General features: G+C 43.9%; 1 protein-coding gene across 12 annotated transcripts in view; it reads right to left on the bottom strand.

Annotated features, from left to right (window-relative positions):
- Positions 1–16,042, bottom strand: part of Mphosph9 (M-phase phosphoprotein 9) — a 71,386-nt gene extending 55,344 nt beyond the window's left edge. For 5 of the 12 annotated variants that reach the window (XR_007975034.1, XM_052168279.1, XM_052168277.1 and 2 more), the window contains exons 1-5: positions 15,928–16,041; positions 12,998–13,261; positions 8,896–9,049; positions 3,289–3,378; positions 2,565–3,094 (exon numbers count right to left, since the gene is read on the bottom strand). Coding sequence is in view for 11 of the 12 variants with exons in the window: in XM_052168279.1 (XP_052024239.1) it covers positions 2,565–3,094; positions 3,289–3,378; positions 8,896–9,049; positions 12,998–13,104 (881 nt within the window). In the remaining variant the exon portion in view is untranslated. Of the gene's footprint in view, positions 1–2,564; positions 3,095–3,288; positions 3,379–8,895; positions 9,050–12,997; positions 13,262–15,849; positions 15,872–15,927 lie in introns of those variants that run through there. The other 7 variants (XM_052168269.1, XM_052168274.1, XM_052168275.1 and 4 more) reach the window with 5 other exon arrangements.
- Between the last annotated feature and the right edge of the window lie 39 nt (positions 16,043–16,081).

The following is a 16,081-nucleotide window of genomic DNA, read 5'->3' as shown; positions in this document are numbered from 1 at the left end:
CCTGTCTGTAACTCCAGGTCCAGGGGACCCAACAGCATCACACAGACATGTGTGCAGGGAAAACACCAATACGCATAAGATGTAAAAGTGAAGGACTTTCATATATAGGAACATTTTGCCTACATGTCTGTCTGTGTACCACATGTATGTCTAGCGTCTGTGAGTCTAGAAGAGAATCTTGGTACCCTACACTTAAGTGTTCCAGGCCATTGTCAGCTACTGTGTGGGTTCTGGGAACTGAACTCAGGTCCTCTACGACAGCAGCAAGCTATCTTAAACCCTCTCTTCGACTGCCAATCTCTTTTCCTTAACTTTTTATTTACTCAGTCATTTATGTACCTTTTTTTAATTCTGTGTACATACATGATGCATATGTGTCATAGTGTATACACAGAGGTCAAAGGACAACTCTGTAGAGTCAGTTCTGTTCTTCAAGACAGGACTCTGGTCATAAAAGCCTGCATAGCAGCTGGGCAGTGGTGGCACACGCCTATAATCCCAGCACTTGGAAGGCAGAGGCAGGCGGATTTCTGAGTTCGAGGCCAGCCTGGTCTACAGAGTGAGTTCCAGGACAGCCAGGACTACACAGAGAAACCCTGTCCCAAGAAAAAGAAAAAAAGAAAAAAAAAGCCTGCACAGCAAGCTCTGTTACCCAGAGAGAAACCACTGGCCCTGAGGCTCCTAACTTTCTTTTTCTCTTCTTTCTTTTGCTGTTTTGTTTTGTGACAGGGTCTCTCTGTTGTATAACCATGGTTGTCCTGTGGCCCTTGCTATATAAACCAGGCTGACCTTGAATTCACAGAGATCTACCTGCCTCTACTGGGTAAACGCATGCACCCCCACGCCCAGCTTCTATAACATATTGCAGATGTATAAAACTGAAAACTTAGGGTAAACCACAAAATTTCACAAATTTTGTTTTTTTTTTTTTTTTGATTTGGGGGGGGTATTTGTTTTTTTGTTTTTGAGATGGTCCTGGAACTTACAATATGGACCAGGCTGACCTCCAGCTCACAGAGACCCCCGTGCCTCTGCCTTCCAAGTACTTCATTTTGTTCTGTTCTTTTTTTTTTTTTTTTTGGATTTGTTTTTTTCGAGACAGGGTTTCTCTGTATAGCCCGGCTCTTCCAAGTACTTCGATTAAAGGGAAGCACCACCACACGCAGCCTGAGATAAGAAGGGGTTTTTTGTTGTTGTTGTTTTGTTATGTTTTTTTTAATTCAATATATTTTTTTTATATTTCAAATGATTTCCCCTTTCCTGGCTCCCCCACTCCCCAAAAGTCCCATAAGCCCTCTTCCCTCCCCATTCCCCCATCCACCCCTTCCCACTTCCCTGTTCTGGTATTGCCCTAAACTGCTACACTGAGCCTTTCCAGAACCAGGGGCCACCCCTCCGGTCTTCTTGGACATCATTTAATATGTGGATTATGTCTTGGGTATTCCAAGTTTCTAGGCTAATATCCGCTTATCAGTGAGTGCATACCATGATTGATTTTTTGAGACTGAGTTATCTCACTTAGTATGATGTTCTCCAGCTCCATCCATTTGTCTAAGAATTTCATGAATTCATTGTTTCTAATGGCTGAATAGTACTCCATTGTGTATATATACCACATTTTTTGTATCCATTCCTCCGTTGAGGGACATCTGGGTTCTTTCCAGCTTCTGGCTATTAAAAATAGGGCTGCTATGAACATAGTGTATCCTTATTGCATGTCGGGGAATCCTCTGGGTATATGCCCAGGAGTGGTACAGCAGGGTCCTCAAGAGTGGTATAGAAGTGACGTGCCCAGTTTTCTAAGGAACCGCCAGACTGATTTCCAGAGTGGTTGCACCAATTTGCAACCCCACCAGCAGTGGAAGAGTGTTCCTCTTTCTCCACATCCTCGCCAATACCTGCTGTCTCCTGAGATTTTAATCTTAGCCATTCTGACTGGTGTAAGGTAAAATGAGTCAGGGTTTTCCTGTGGAGCTCTGGCTGTCCTATACTTACGCTGTGGAACTCCAAGAGATCCCCCTGCCTCTACTTCTCCAGTGCTGGGATTAAAAGCATGCACCACCACATCCAGTTCTTAAGAGCCACTTTTAAAGGCTGATTTCTATTTTCCTGCATTTTAAAGGTTGATTTACATCTTCCTCTGTTTGACTATTTTGCCTGCATGATATATATGTGTATCACATGTACACAGTGCCCAAAGGGAACGAGAGAACATGCTGGGTCAACTGGGACTGTGATTATAGTTGTTAGCTGCCTTTTGGGTGCTGGGAACACCTTTTAAAAAGGCCCTTTAAAAATGCAGCTAGAGCTCTTAAATGCTGAGCGGTCTTTCCCACCCTGCATTTAACAGTCTTAAAACACTGCACATGGGAAGAGTCACGAGTCATTAGTACACAGGTCTTGTTTATTTCAGTTCTCCACATGTAACATGCTAGAGTTTAATGGTAAAACTGACTGGTTTCCAAATATATATCATTCTACCATGGTTAAAATATTATTTATTACACTTTAAATGACACTAATAAATGAAGAAAACCTTTCGAAGAGCAGAGACATCTACTTACCTATTTGCTTTTCCACTGTATACTTCAGATATCTTGTTTTCACCAAGGAAATTTCGTTCAAATTCACCAGGAAAAGTGGAGCCATCTTCCTTTAGAGAGGCGCAAAGCTCTTCAGGGGTCTGTGTGAAATAGTTCATGGCTGCTGTGCCTCCTGCAGGGGAGGGGGCATGTGCCTGCACTGCAGAGGCTGTGCGCTGCCCCTGGGAAGCTGCCTCGGGCTCCAAGGGCTCGGGGGACTCCTTAGCCTTGTGCGTGTTCATCTCCAGGATGCAGAAGGTGCCGTAGCCACTGCTCACGGAGCTGCTGTCCACACTGCAGTCTGGGTGGGACGTGGACGACGCTGGCTGTGTCTCGGGCTCCTTAGATGCTGGGTAGCTGACGATGGACTCATTTCGCTCGCTGTTTTCAGAGAAGAAGCCCATTTGGCTTTCTGAAGACACCTGTTCACTCACAGAGCTGCTGCTGCAGGACGGCCAGGAAGCATTGCTAACCCGCAGTTTCACTAACTTCCGGATCTCCGCCTGTATTCGCTGAGAGAAAGAAGGGTAAAGAAAAGCACATTAAACATTTTTTGTTTTTGTTTTTGTTTTAATGTTAAGAAAAGGTCATACTTCAAAATATGCTACTACTCTAAATGTGATATCTTCATAAACAAAATTAACACATAAACTGTTTTGATGGCAAATCTCACAGATAAAAAGCATCAACGTTCAGGGCAACTCACCTGGATCTGCCTATGGAACTGCTCCTGCTGTGCGACAATCTGCTGCTGGCAATGCTGCTCAACCGCACTGAAAAGCTGCAGCCACCTGGCCTAAGAAATTATAAAGACTCTTCACTGAACATAATGTCACAAGAAAAACGCTCTAGTGAGAAACACTCTGTAGCCCAGGCTGGCCTGAAACCCATTACACAACCCAGGCTAGGCTCAAACTTAAAGCAATCCTCCTGCATTAGCCTCCTAAATTCTGGGATTACAGGTACCAAGCCTAGCAAAAACACTTTTTTATTAAATACAGATATAGGCCAATTTATATACTTAGTGTAGCACTATTAAAAGCAGAGATTAAAGAATCTTTTTAAATGTAACCTGAAATCTGGGTAAATCTGAAAGTCTGCCTTCTTTTTCAAATGGAACCTTAAATTGTCTTCTGTTGTTGCCTGGTACTGTAGAGGCCAGAAGAAGGCATCAGATCCCCTAGAACTGGAGTTTCAGCTAATGAGTTGCCATGTGGGTGTTACTAATGGGACATTGGTCCTCTGGAAAGCAGCCTGTGCTCTTAGCCACTGAACCATTTCTCCAGCTCTGTTCTTACATACTTTTAAGAATTTATTATGCACACACAAGGGAATATGGCAAGGTAAATGTGTGGAAGTCAGAGGTCATCTTGTGGAAGGCAGTTCTTTCCTTCCAATGTGGTACCCAGGGGGTGAACTCAGGTCATCAGGCCTGGAGGTAAGCATTCTTCTCTGCTGAGTCAGCTCATCAGCCCTTTTATTTCTGACTAATAATGTACTAGATAGTACCAGGAACAATAGTCCATATCTATAGTTCCAGGACTCAGCAAATTGAGGCAGGATGTTGAAACTGGCCTGGACTAAACATGGAGACAACCACCTGAGAACTGCACTTTGTGTGTGCATATGTATATATGTGCACATGTGTATGCACTCATGCATGTATGCACATGTATAGAAACCAGAGGCAAACCTCAAGTGTCATTCCTCAGGAGCCACCCACCTTGTTTTGTTTTTTGGTTTTCAAGACTGGATTTCTCTGTGTAACCCTGGCTGACCGGGAACTCACTCTGTAGTCAAGGCTGGCCTCAAATTCAGCTAGCTTACTGCCTCTGCCTCCTGAGTGCTGGGACTGAAGGCAGCCACCACCAGCAGTCTGCAGCCTTCCTGATTTTTGAGACAGGATCTCTTACTGGGACCTGAGACTTGCCAATCATGCTGTACCTCTAAAGCACTAGGACTACAAGACCCACTAGCCTACCAGCGTTTCTGTGGGTGCTGGGAGCAACGTGAGCCTCTCATGCCTCCACACTTGTCTTCAGTTCCTCACCCTTTGCTCTCATAAAAGCTGATGACTTCCTTAAGTACGGAAATGTACCCAGAAGAATCTCACATCCCAAAATAGAAATAAAATGGTTAAATATTTTCACTTTCACTAAAGTGTTCCAAATCCCGCAGAGCTCAAAGTGCCAAGAATGAAAAGTTGACTCTCTGACTCCAACTGACTCGGCCTCTGCTTCCCTTCAGAGCCCACATAGATCATGACTCTCCTGACTACTAAGAGCAGTAAGTACTTCCCTAGAGGGGCACATTCTCCAGGACAATCTCCTCCTAAGTCTGGGACCTGCTGAGCCAGTAGAGATGCAAGACCAGCTTTGGTGTTAGCAGCCTTTCAGCCTCTCCACCCTATCACTGCCCTGTATTGCCCAGCTGCTTCCCTCCTCCGACTTCACAGCCCCTCGGTACGGCTGGCTCAACATCCACCAGCCTCTTCCCAGCCTCCAGGCAAGCAGAACGGCCTTTCACCTCCCAGCTATGGAAGTGCCCTCCCTCAACCTGGACCGCTTTACCACAGCTCCTCACATGCTGCCGTCCTCCCAGCCAACAACCACAGACCATCTCCTTCTCCCACCATCCCAAGCATTTCTCTCTTTCTTGCCTTGTGTTCCTTTTATATCAGAAAAATAAGTAATTTGTGCAGTTTTGTGCGAATTGCTCCAAACAAACTTAAGTCTGTTTCAGAAATGAACCCAGTTTCTAGCTCAGAAAATGACATCACTCCGTATTTCAGTTATGGGCATCAATACTAGAGTCCTTTTGGAGCTACACCCCTCACAGTGTAAAGCACTGCAGAAAAGCCAGAGACCTTCACAGACCTACTAGGAACACGGATGCGTCCCTTACATATCATAACGCTCATGCTATAAGCAACTTCCATTTCCTTTAAATCACATCAGCAGGCATGCGTTGCTGCAGACTGACATTAGGCCACAGTGAATAATAACCTAGCATTCTACTTCCCATACTTTTTTTTCTTTTTTGGGGGGGGGGGGTGAGATGGGGGTGGAGGGGAGGGTTGCTCCGTGTAGCCCTGGTTGTCTTGTAACCTGTTATGTGATCCAGGCCAGTCCTGAATTCATAGAAATCTGCCTGCCTCTGCCTCTCAATTAAAGGGACTAAAAGTGCACCACCACCTATGATAATTTTAGTACAAATAGGTTATTTTATCTGTGAATTCACTTCAGAATAGTATGAACTGCTTTTAACTTAAAAGCTACAGAAGGCGGAGGCAGGCGGATTTCTGAGTTCGAGGACAGCTAGGGCTATACAGAGAAACCCTGTCTCGAAAGAAAAAAAAAGTAACGCCTAAAACTAAATGATAAAAAAAAAAAAAAAAGCCAGGCGATAGCGGTGCACACCTGTAATCCCAGCACTCTGGGAAGCAGAGGAAGACGGATTTCTGAGTTAGAGGCCAGGCTGGTCTACAGAGTGAGTTCTGGAACAGCCAGGGCTACACATCGAAACCCTATCTCGAAAAAACCAATTCCAAAAATCAAAAAACCAAAACAACAACAACAAAAAAAAACCCAACAACAACAAACAGCTACAGATAGATGTTTCCAGGTCTAATAAGTTTCCATGTTACAAGCAAAGTGTCTTGTACACTACCCAGCAAAGAGAGAATAAATTGTAAACTTATTATTTTCATCCTATATGTTATGATTGTATATGTAACCCAAGTGGTAAAATGCTAAAAAGATCTAGCTAAAGCAAACTAAGAAAAATGTCACTCTGACCTATCAGAATAAGGAAGGCTTTGTGTCTAGCAAAGTAGATTAGTCTCCTTTGAGTGACAAGAATAAAACAATCTTACTATTCCAGAAGGGAGGTGAGAACCAGAGACTGCAGCGCAAGACCATCAGACTCGGGCTTGCGTGACACTTGACCTTCCGTCCCTAAAGCACCACTCTAAAATGCTGGTGGTTTCTGTCGTTTTTTTTACACTCTAAGAAAGCACCTTAAATAAATCAAGGAAAATCTACTGAAGCGACCCTACACTGCCCTTTCCTCCAATGCAGTGCAGTACGAAACTTTTCATTGAGTAGCTAAACTTTATGAGTCAGGTGGGAAGACACTAAAGACAGCAAAGCTGTCACTGAAGATGCATGGGCAGAAACAGGCTTACAAAACTTTATCCGCCTCCCACCTCAGACATTCCCTGGCTCTGTACCTGAAGGAGGCTAAGCCTGCAAGTGAGAGCTCAGGGTCAGGCTGTGGGCCTGGATCAACAGGCTGCAGGAGATCATTGGCAAAGATCGTGTTCTTAAATCATACATTAAACTCATACACCCTGTCTGTCTCTGACTTGAGGTACTGATTCAAAGTATTAAAGTAATAATTTCTAATCAAACACAGTGCCAGAAAGAAGCTGTGCTGTAGAAGCTGCTCTTGGTTTTACTTCCATGTTTCTGGTCACAAGCTAACGAATGACAGTTCATGGAACTTGTTTTCCCAGATGCCGAAGTAGAGCCTCATGTACCGAAGCATGCATCATGTGGCTGAGCTACACCCAGACCAAGCCACCCTACATCTTTTTTTTTTTCAGATTAAGAAGCATATATGAGACAAATTAAACTTCAGTTACAGGAATATTAAGAATGTAAGAAAGAACAAAGGTATGCATACTTTTCCCGTACATAACAAAAGGTATTGTATTAGTGTATTTCCACCACTCATAAATGCCCCACTACTCAGAAGACTGGCTGTTCTTGAGCACAGTGACAGCTATGACCAAGGGCGAGCTAAATGTGGGGTGTTGTATATCTTAATAGCATCAGACCACAAGGACATCTTAGAGGTTTCCCCACTAGCTCACAGTGACTGTTGGGTGGAGACACAAAATGTGTGTGAGAAAAACTGAAAAACTGCCAATTACAAAAGTTCAAACCTGAAATCTCAGCACTGGGAGCTAAGGCCTGAATGCCATGAACTGAGCTACAGTAGCCTGGCTGAGCTACGGAATGAGTCCCAGCATTCTAAGCTAGGGTGAGACCCTGCTTCAAACCACCACCACCACTCCCCCAAAAAAAATCTGAAAAGCTCATTTATTTGGTATATAGCAACAGTTCTTAAAGAGATTAGGGTATGGCTGCTACTGAATTCTTAAACCAGGAGATTTTATAGTCTAAAAATACTAGTTTGGGTTATAAAAGTACAATTAATATGAAACAAAACCATCTACTGCTTAGAGTTTGATAATCTTGTTTGCATTTCTATAGAGCATTACAACCTCTAAGTCTTAAAACTTAAAACACAGGGAAAAAAGGCCTGGTCTGGTAGCTCACACTTTTAGTCCCAGCACTTGCGAGATAGAGTCAAGAGAATCACTAAGAGATCTCTATGGGTCCTTAGCTAGCCTGGTATATACACAGTGAGCTCCGGGCAAGCCAGAGCTACATAATGAGACCCTGTCTCAAAAAACAAAACAAAACAAAACAAAAAACACAACCAATTGAGAAAAGGCCATCCTGGATAATATTCTCCAAAACAAATCTTGTGAGTATGCTCCTAAATGTCAATCTGTTAAGTTCAGTTCTGTTTGTTTTTCCCTACTCCCCCCTTCTTGGGTTTTGCAGGACTAGGAGAGGGCACTACCACCAGCTTCCACACCAAACTTCAACTGTGAGATGTTCATAAAAATTAAATTTCCATCACCATGTAACCAAAGAAATCGCTATCAGGAAAAGCAGACCGCTCAACACATCACGATGAAGAATGTGTTTATAATCAGAGCCTTCAAAATATCTCAAGCAAGCCAGGCGGTGGTGGCGCACGCCTGTAATCCCAGCACTCTGGGAAGCAGAGGCAGGTGGATTTCTGAGTTCAAGGCCAGCCTGGTCTACAGAGTGAGCTCCAGGACAGCCAGGGCTACACAGAGAAACCCTGTCTCGAAAAAACTAAAATCAAAAAAAAAAAAAAAAATTTTTTTTCTCAAGCAAAGTAAATTATGGACAAAGTGTAGGAGTTACGCAGAAGATTGTAACTCATAGCAGTTGTAACAATCGAGGGCGCTGGGAACAAAGACCAGTTCACAGGGACTATTCCAGTCCATCTATTGAGGCCACCATCTTCCCTCCACCATTTCTTTTTCTTGTTCCTTCAGTATCAGTGCCTGGTTTACCTGCTTAGTCATTTGACTTTACCCTAAAGTTAAATATCACAGTTTTCTAGACATAGATTTCTAACAGTTCAGTAGAGCCCCACTGAAATAGAAATCTTTTCAAGACCCCCAAAATAAAACAAAATGAGATACCTCGCAACTCTTCCAAAGTTCCGAGTCAGTCCGGCCACTGTTCTGTAGGTCTTGTCTTAAAGCAGTGAGGACTTCCACTGTCCCTTGAATGACAGGTGGCCCGGTCTTCCCTGAGAAAGAGGATACCCCATTTGTACTAAGGTGGGGACTACTTCTGTTGAAACATAAATAATTCAGATGGTTTTCCTCATTCAACTGAAGTGTTGAATAATTCAGCAGTTCAAGATTTAGCAGAGCAGAACACAACCACTGATACCTAATCCTCCATTAGAATTGCACCTCCTTTGAAATTCTGACCACAAAGGCTGGACAGGACAGACGACAGGACACACTTCTTTACGAGCGCCACAGGAAGACCTTCTCCACAGAAAAACCTTCTCCAGCACTGAGGGAATGCCCCAAAGCCCAATGGAATCCACAGGGAAACATCCTAGCTTCTCTGAGTTAATCTAAAGGGATCGTCTGGCCCACTTTAAACAGCCTTTCATTGTGTACTAAGGATTCTCTCTCCACTGCCCAGAACAGTCCAGTCTTAGTAAGCAGACCCTGATTTGGTGTGATAAGCCTCTCACCTTTGAATGAAAGTTCTGCCAAGCCAATTAGCAGCCAATAGTCAGGATTTATTGAACCTGTGTGTGGTGTGTAATAGAACACTAATTCTTTCCAGAAGGCTTTTTTTCCAAATGTGGGTTGACTGAAGATTTTTTTGTTTTGTTTTGTTTTTCGAGACAGGGTTTCTCTGTGTAGCCCTGGCTGTCCTGGAACTCACTCTGTAGACCAGGCTGGCCTCGAACTCAGAAATCCACCTGCCTCTGCCTCCCGGAGTGTTGGGATTACAGGCGTGCGCCACCACTGCCTGGCAACTACAGATTTTTTTATAAACACCCTAAGCACAATTCAATTCAGCTGAAGGGGCATTTTTATTTTTTTGGAGGGGGGGTGGTTAATGAAACTTTTTTTTTTTTTTTGGATTTGGTTTTTTCAAGACAGGGTTTCTCTGTATAGTCCTGGCTGTCCTGGAACTCACTCTGTAGACCAGGCTGGCCTCAAACTCAGAAATCCACCTGCCTCTGCCTCCCAGAGTGCTGGGATTACAGGCGTGCACCACCACTGCCCAGCGAAATTTTTTTTAAAAGATGTATTTATTTTATTTATATGAGTACACTGTAGCCGTCAGACACATCAGAAGAGGGAATTGGATCCCATTACAGATAGTTGTGAGCCACCACATGGTTTCTGGGAACTGAACTAAGGACCTTTGAAAGAGCAGTCAGTGCTCTTAATTGATGAGCCTTCTCTCTAGCCCTGAAACATTTTTTGTTTTTGTTTCGTTGTTTTCAAGACAGGGTTTCTCTGTATAGCCCTGGCTGTCCTGGAACTCACTCTGTAGACCAGGTTGGCCTTGAACTTAGAAATCCACCAGCCTCTGCCTCCCAAGTGCTGGGATTAGAGGCGTACGCCACCACTGCCCAGCCCTGAAAAAATTTTTTTGTTTTGTTTTTTTTTTATGCCCCCCCCCCCCAGACAGGGTTTCTCTATATAGCCCTGGCTGTCCTAGAACTTACTCTGTAGATTTCAAACTCAGAAATCTGCCTGCCTCGTCCTCCCAAAGTGCTGGGATTACAGGCGTGCACCACCACCACCCAGCTAAAACATTTTTTTTTAATGATTTATTTTTTATTTTGTAATGTTGGTATTTTGCCTGTGTGAGGGTGTTGGATCTCCTGGAATTGGAGTTATAGGCCACAATGTGGATGTGGAAGGGCAGCTGTACTCTTAACAAAGCCATTTCTCTCCAAATTATGTTTTGTTTTGCTTTTTCAGCTGCGAATGCACTAGGCTGGGCTCACTCACTATATAGGAAATGACAACCCAGGACTTCTGTTCTTTCTGACTCTTCCTCCCAAGTGCAGAAATTACAGTCATGAGACGTGATGCCTGATCTTTGCTGTGCTAGAAACAGAACCCAGGGCTCCCAACATGCCGGACAAGCACTCAACTAACAGAGCTACATTTCTAGACCCTGAGCTTTCTTACACACTTACATACACACACAGCCCAAAATGAAGATACAAAAATAATAAAAGTTAGGACTAGAAAAAAATTAATAAGAATTCAAGAGCAAGAAACTCCTTAAAATATATGTCCATAAGAACTTTACAGAGTTGCAATTATGTAGTTTCAGCATGGTGGATTTAACTGTCGACCACAAGGAAAAAGGATGCAAATTCAATGATACAAACTTTATGAGAAAAACACATTTAGGTTCCTCCAGACAATTCAGGTATTACATTCTAATGGGAGATTCTTCCAACAATGGATTTCAGAGGGGCCATCAAATGAGACAGGAAGTAAAATGTGGGCCAGCACTCAGCTTTCGAGGCAGAGCTCCACAGCAGACACTCCTTCTGGGTCGTTTCTCCCTCCCTACATTCTCCTCTCAGACTTCCTTATGCCAAGTGGTGCTATACAATCCCACAGCTGCTTCACTCACGCTCCCCACAGGGAAGGCAGAGAACCAACAATTCTAAAAGTAGTTTATTCATGATACATAATTTCTTCAAAATCATTATACCTAAAGTTATTTGACCCTCTGCCAAGTATGGTGGCACATACCTTTAATCCCAGCACGCTTAAGAGGCAGAGGCAAGTGGATTTCTGTGAGTTACAGGCCAGTGTGCAGTGTGGTCTACAGACCAGGACAGGTAAAGCTATAAAGAAAAGACCTTGTTGAAAGAAGGAAGGAAAGGAAGGAAGGAAGGAAGGAAGGAAGGAAGGAAGGAAGGAAGGAAGGAAGGAAGGAAAAAAATGCAGCCAAATATATATGTATGTGGTTGTACAAAGCTAAGGCCAGATTGGGAGGTAGCATCAAGGACTGCCACAGGTCCCAGGCCAGCCTGGTCTATACAGCAGGGACATAGAGACCTGAATCAATCAGTCAATAACTAAATATACATAAAGCATTTGGTTGGCTATTTTGTCAGTTCATAGTCTGTTTTGTTATTGTTGTTGTTTGTTTAGTGACTAAGACACTTTCTTTACATTATTTTTTATTTTATGTACACTGGTGTTCTGTCTTTTTATGTCTGTGTGAGGGTGTCAGGTCCCCTGGAACTGGAGTTACAGACAATTGCGAGCTGCCTTGTGCATGCCGGGAATTGAATCCAGGTTCTCTGGAAGAGCAGCCAGTGTTCTTAACCTCTGAGCCATCTCTCCAGCCCCACTAACACACATTTTCAATTGCCACTTCCCAGATTGGTGCAATGCTTCTGCTTTATAAAATATTATATTATTAATTTAAAATGTAGCAATAAATTGTGTATGATAGCTCACATTTGTAATCCTAGTACTAGGAAGGAGGACTGCCATGAGTTTGAGGTTTGACTAACCTGAGCTAAAAAAAAAAAAAAAAAAAAAAAAAAAAGGAGAAATAATTAGGATTATCAGGAGGTAAAAAATCAAAATCGGGCTAGCCTGGGCCACAAGAGACTCCAACCTCAAAAATAAAAAGTATATGTATGTGTTTAGGTTACCAATTCTTTTGTTTGTTTTTTTTCCGAGACAGGGTTTCTCTGTGTAGCCCTGGCTGTCCTGGAACTAACTCTGTAGACCAGGCTGGGCTTGAACTCAGAAATCCTCCTGCCTCTGCCTCCCAAGTGCTGGGATTAAAGGCGTGCACCACCACCACCCGGCTAGGTTACCAATTTTTAAAGATATCCTTATAAGTTGTCAAACTAAAAAAATATATATATAATATATAGTACAATGAGCAAAATAAATTTGGGGCTTTTGCTTTTGTGAGACCACTGTCTTGCAATGTAGACCTGGCTGGCCTGGACCTTGCTACATAGCTAATAAGTTCCTTTCCACAGTGTTCTCCTTGTTCGCCTCTCTGCAGGAAGTGAAAAACATGGCAGAGAGACAGATGGATACTGTTCTCAACTGAGGACTGTACCTGAATAGTTTCTCAGAGGTTGGTTGTTCTGTTCTTTAAGGGAAACCAGCCACTATGTCACTGATTAATTAGATTAACTGGTCGGCTCTGTCAACAAAGTTATTTTCATTTGTTGACACGTGAAAATAGTATCAAACCAACTCTTACCTATTAGCATGCAAGCTCAACCCAAGGGAATGGGGAGCACTTTTGATATCAGATTCTACAGAAGGTGACGTTTTTTGTAAAGTTTCCACCAAGTCAAAATTCTCCATAGCGTACAAAAATTGTTAAGCTCTGTCATTTAGAAATACTGTTGCTTCTCCTTCGGGAGGAGACTGCTTCCGAGTCCTCTTCAGTCGCTTCATCTTCTACCAGCATCCTCAGCAGCTGACATTCAGAACTGTGAAATCAGCTATAGTTCCAAAGAGTCTGAAAATGAATGGGTGAGAACTGCGGTAAACGGCCACTAGAGTATCCACTATCTTCTCATGACTTTAGGACCCTCTCAAATCCATCTACAATAAGAACAGCAATACTCGGTAGGGCTAAGAGCACTTGCCAGGCAAGCCTGACTACCTCAAGCCCCAGAATGCATGGTGGAAGCTGACAACTGACTCCTCTGTTCTCCACGTGGCACAGGTGACTACACACACACAGAGACACAAATGTAAAAGAACAATAATATTATATATAATGGCCAAAGTGTAGAAGTCCCAGTGCCCCTCTGCAGATGAAGGGACAAAGCAATACAACCATGTGATGGAATAAAAGAAGGTCCAAAGGATAGCAATTAGATGTCACTACCACAAGGAGAAGCACAGAAAACACCAGGCTAAGTTTTAAAAAGGCTGGAGAGATGGCTCAGAGGTTAAGATCACTGACTGCTCTTTCAAAGGTCCTGAGTTCAAATCCCAGCAACCATGATAGCTCAAAAACATCTGTAATGGGCTCCAATGCCCTCTCCTGGTGTGTCTGACATCTACAGTGTACTCAGATACATAAAATAAATCATAGAGCTGAAGAGATGGCTCAGCAGTTAAGAGCACTGACTGCTCTTCTGAAGGTCCTGAGTTCAAATCCCAGCAACCACATGGCGGCTTACAACCATCTGTAATGAGATCAGATGCCCTCTTCTGGGGTGTCTGAAGACAGCAACAGTATACTTATATATAATAAATAAGTAAATCTTAAAAAGCCATAAAAAAAAAAACCACCCTACTCTACGAGGCTACCTGCACTAAGCAAGCATCTAATACTACAAACTCACAGGGCAGAAAGGAGACTATGTCTGATGCACTGAGAAAAATGGGAGACAGGAAGTCACTAACTACACTGTAGTCACATTTCAGCTTAGAGTGATGAAAAACTCTGGAATTAGATTTTTTTCCCTAAATCCTCTAAATAATAGACTTTTAAAAGGATGGGGTTTGTATATGGAAACCATACTTTTTTTAAGGTAATTTGTAGGAGTCCATTATCTCCTAGAGGCAACCTTTCAGAATTTTGTGTTTAATAATCAAGGTTCTAAATGCACTCTTATGTAATAAATGGGAGGACTTCTAGGTCGGCTTCGCTTCTTGTTAAGTCCTACATTGCAGAAGTGCTTGGTGACTTAAGAAGCCACTAGCAGGGCTGTCATGACACACACCTTTATCTCAGCGCTTAGGACCCAGAGGCAAGAAGATCCCAGAGTTCAAGGCCAGCCTGGTCTACACAGTGAGTTCCAGGACAGCCAGGGCTACACAGAGAAACCCTGTCTTGGGGGTTGGGGAAAGAGCTATTTAATTGATAAAAATAGTGGGATGTACACTTCACAATACAGAGCCTTTTGTACTTTCTGCCTGTGTATTAACTTCTTGAAAGATAGACTATTACTTGACAAGTTAACTACAATCTTACTATAAAGACAGAGATAAATTTGCTGCTCTAAGCCCAACCATATACCTCCTCCTTCCAGAATCTGTTGATTTAAAAAGATGGGAGGAAAGGAAAAAGGAGGGGAGGGAAACAAAAACAAAAGTCCCATGCTGTTCACAAAATGGGACGTTTAGAGGCTGCATAAGAGGAACTCTCTCACGCTCCTATTCCATTCACCTCTCACTTTCCAGGGCAAAGCAGCATTCCCTTCAGGACAGGCACAGGGGCCAATGGTAACCAGACCTAAGGAAATAGGATTTGCTTCCTTTCCCCCACCTCACCACCCCAGTGTCAAGCCTATCACCAATGACAAATGGGGTATTGAAAAAGCCAGGGGCTGCCTCTTCCAAATGGCAACGAAAATACCTGGATTCAAATGACCACAATGATCCAGAGAGGTGGATCTACAGTCCCATCTCTTCTCCCTGGCCCCACCTCTGCTGAAGTAATCCGGATGCGGGAGATTCAGATAAACACCACTAGAAACTCGATGACGCCTCTCCAGCAACCGGGAAGGTCGAGTAGAAAAGAAAAGGGGAATCCGAGATAAACTTGACAGAGAAGGAATATAGGAACAGGCATTCTTATATATAATATTTTTTAATATATAATTGCCAGGGGGGGGGAAGGTGCTTCTATCCCTCACCCTACAACCCATTGGGGTTGGAGGCAGAAAGTCATGGATCTGCGTTAACAATTTTAAGGTTCACTTCCTCTTTACGAAGAGGCTAACAGGAACCAGCATGAGATAGTTTCAGGTGTCGAATCCAGACGCTAGTCGAACATTGGCAGCGAACATTGATTCAAGGCCGGAGGATAGAGGACATAGGGATGATGGATGGAGAACCACTCACTACCACTGAGATTTCCAAAAGGAGTCCGACTACCACTACCGGGGAGGGGAGGGGAGGGGAGGGGAGAGGAGGGGGAGGGCAGGACACTCACGCCCCTAGAGAAGCCAGCAATCTGATTGGCCCTCGCTGATGTCACTCAGGGGCACGAGTCTAGAAGAGGCGTATGCACCGCAGAGCTGCACTGACCAGTGGGCTCCGGCTAGCTCTGCGGTAGCCGTCAACCTTCAAGTTAGCCTGTCAACGCACCTAGGGGGTCCACTCTGATGGAGTCGTCTAGGACTCAGCCCTCACGGCACGCAGTTCCCCACAAGCCAGGACGCTTACCTGGCCTCCTCACCTCTGCCTCTGTCGGTACCGGGAGATTGGCCTCACGCGACCGTTAAATTCCAAGGAGCGTGCGCGCGCCCGGCGTCTCACCCGCGATTGGCTGCTCGGAAGAGGGCCGAGCTGGCGAGCGCAGCGCGCGCACCTTCCCTAG

The sequence above is a fragment of the Apodemus sylvaticus genome, chromosome 22 (genome assembly GCF_947179515.1).
Source record: "Apodemus sylvaticus chromosome 22, mApoSyl1.1, whole genome shotgun sequence".
Taxonomy (NCBI): Eukaryota; Metazoa; Chordata; class Mammalia; order Rodentia; family Muridae; genus Apodemus; species Apodemus sylvaticus.
Note: the sequence above shows the minus strand (reverse complement) of the source record. Positions and strands in the feature narration are given on the sequence as shown.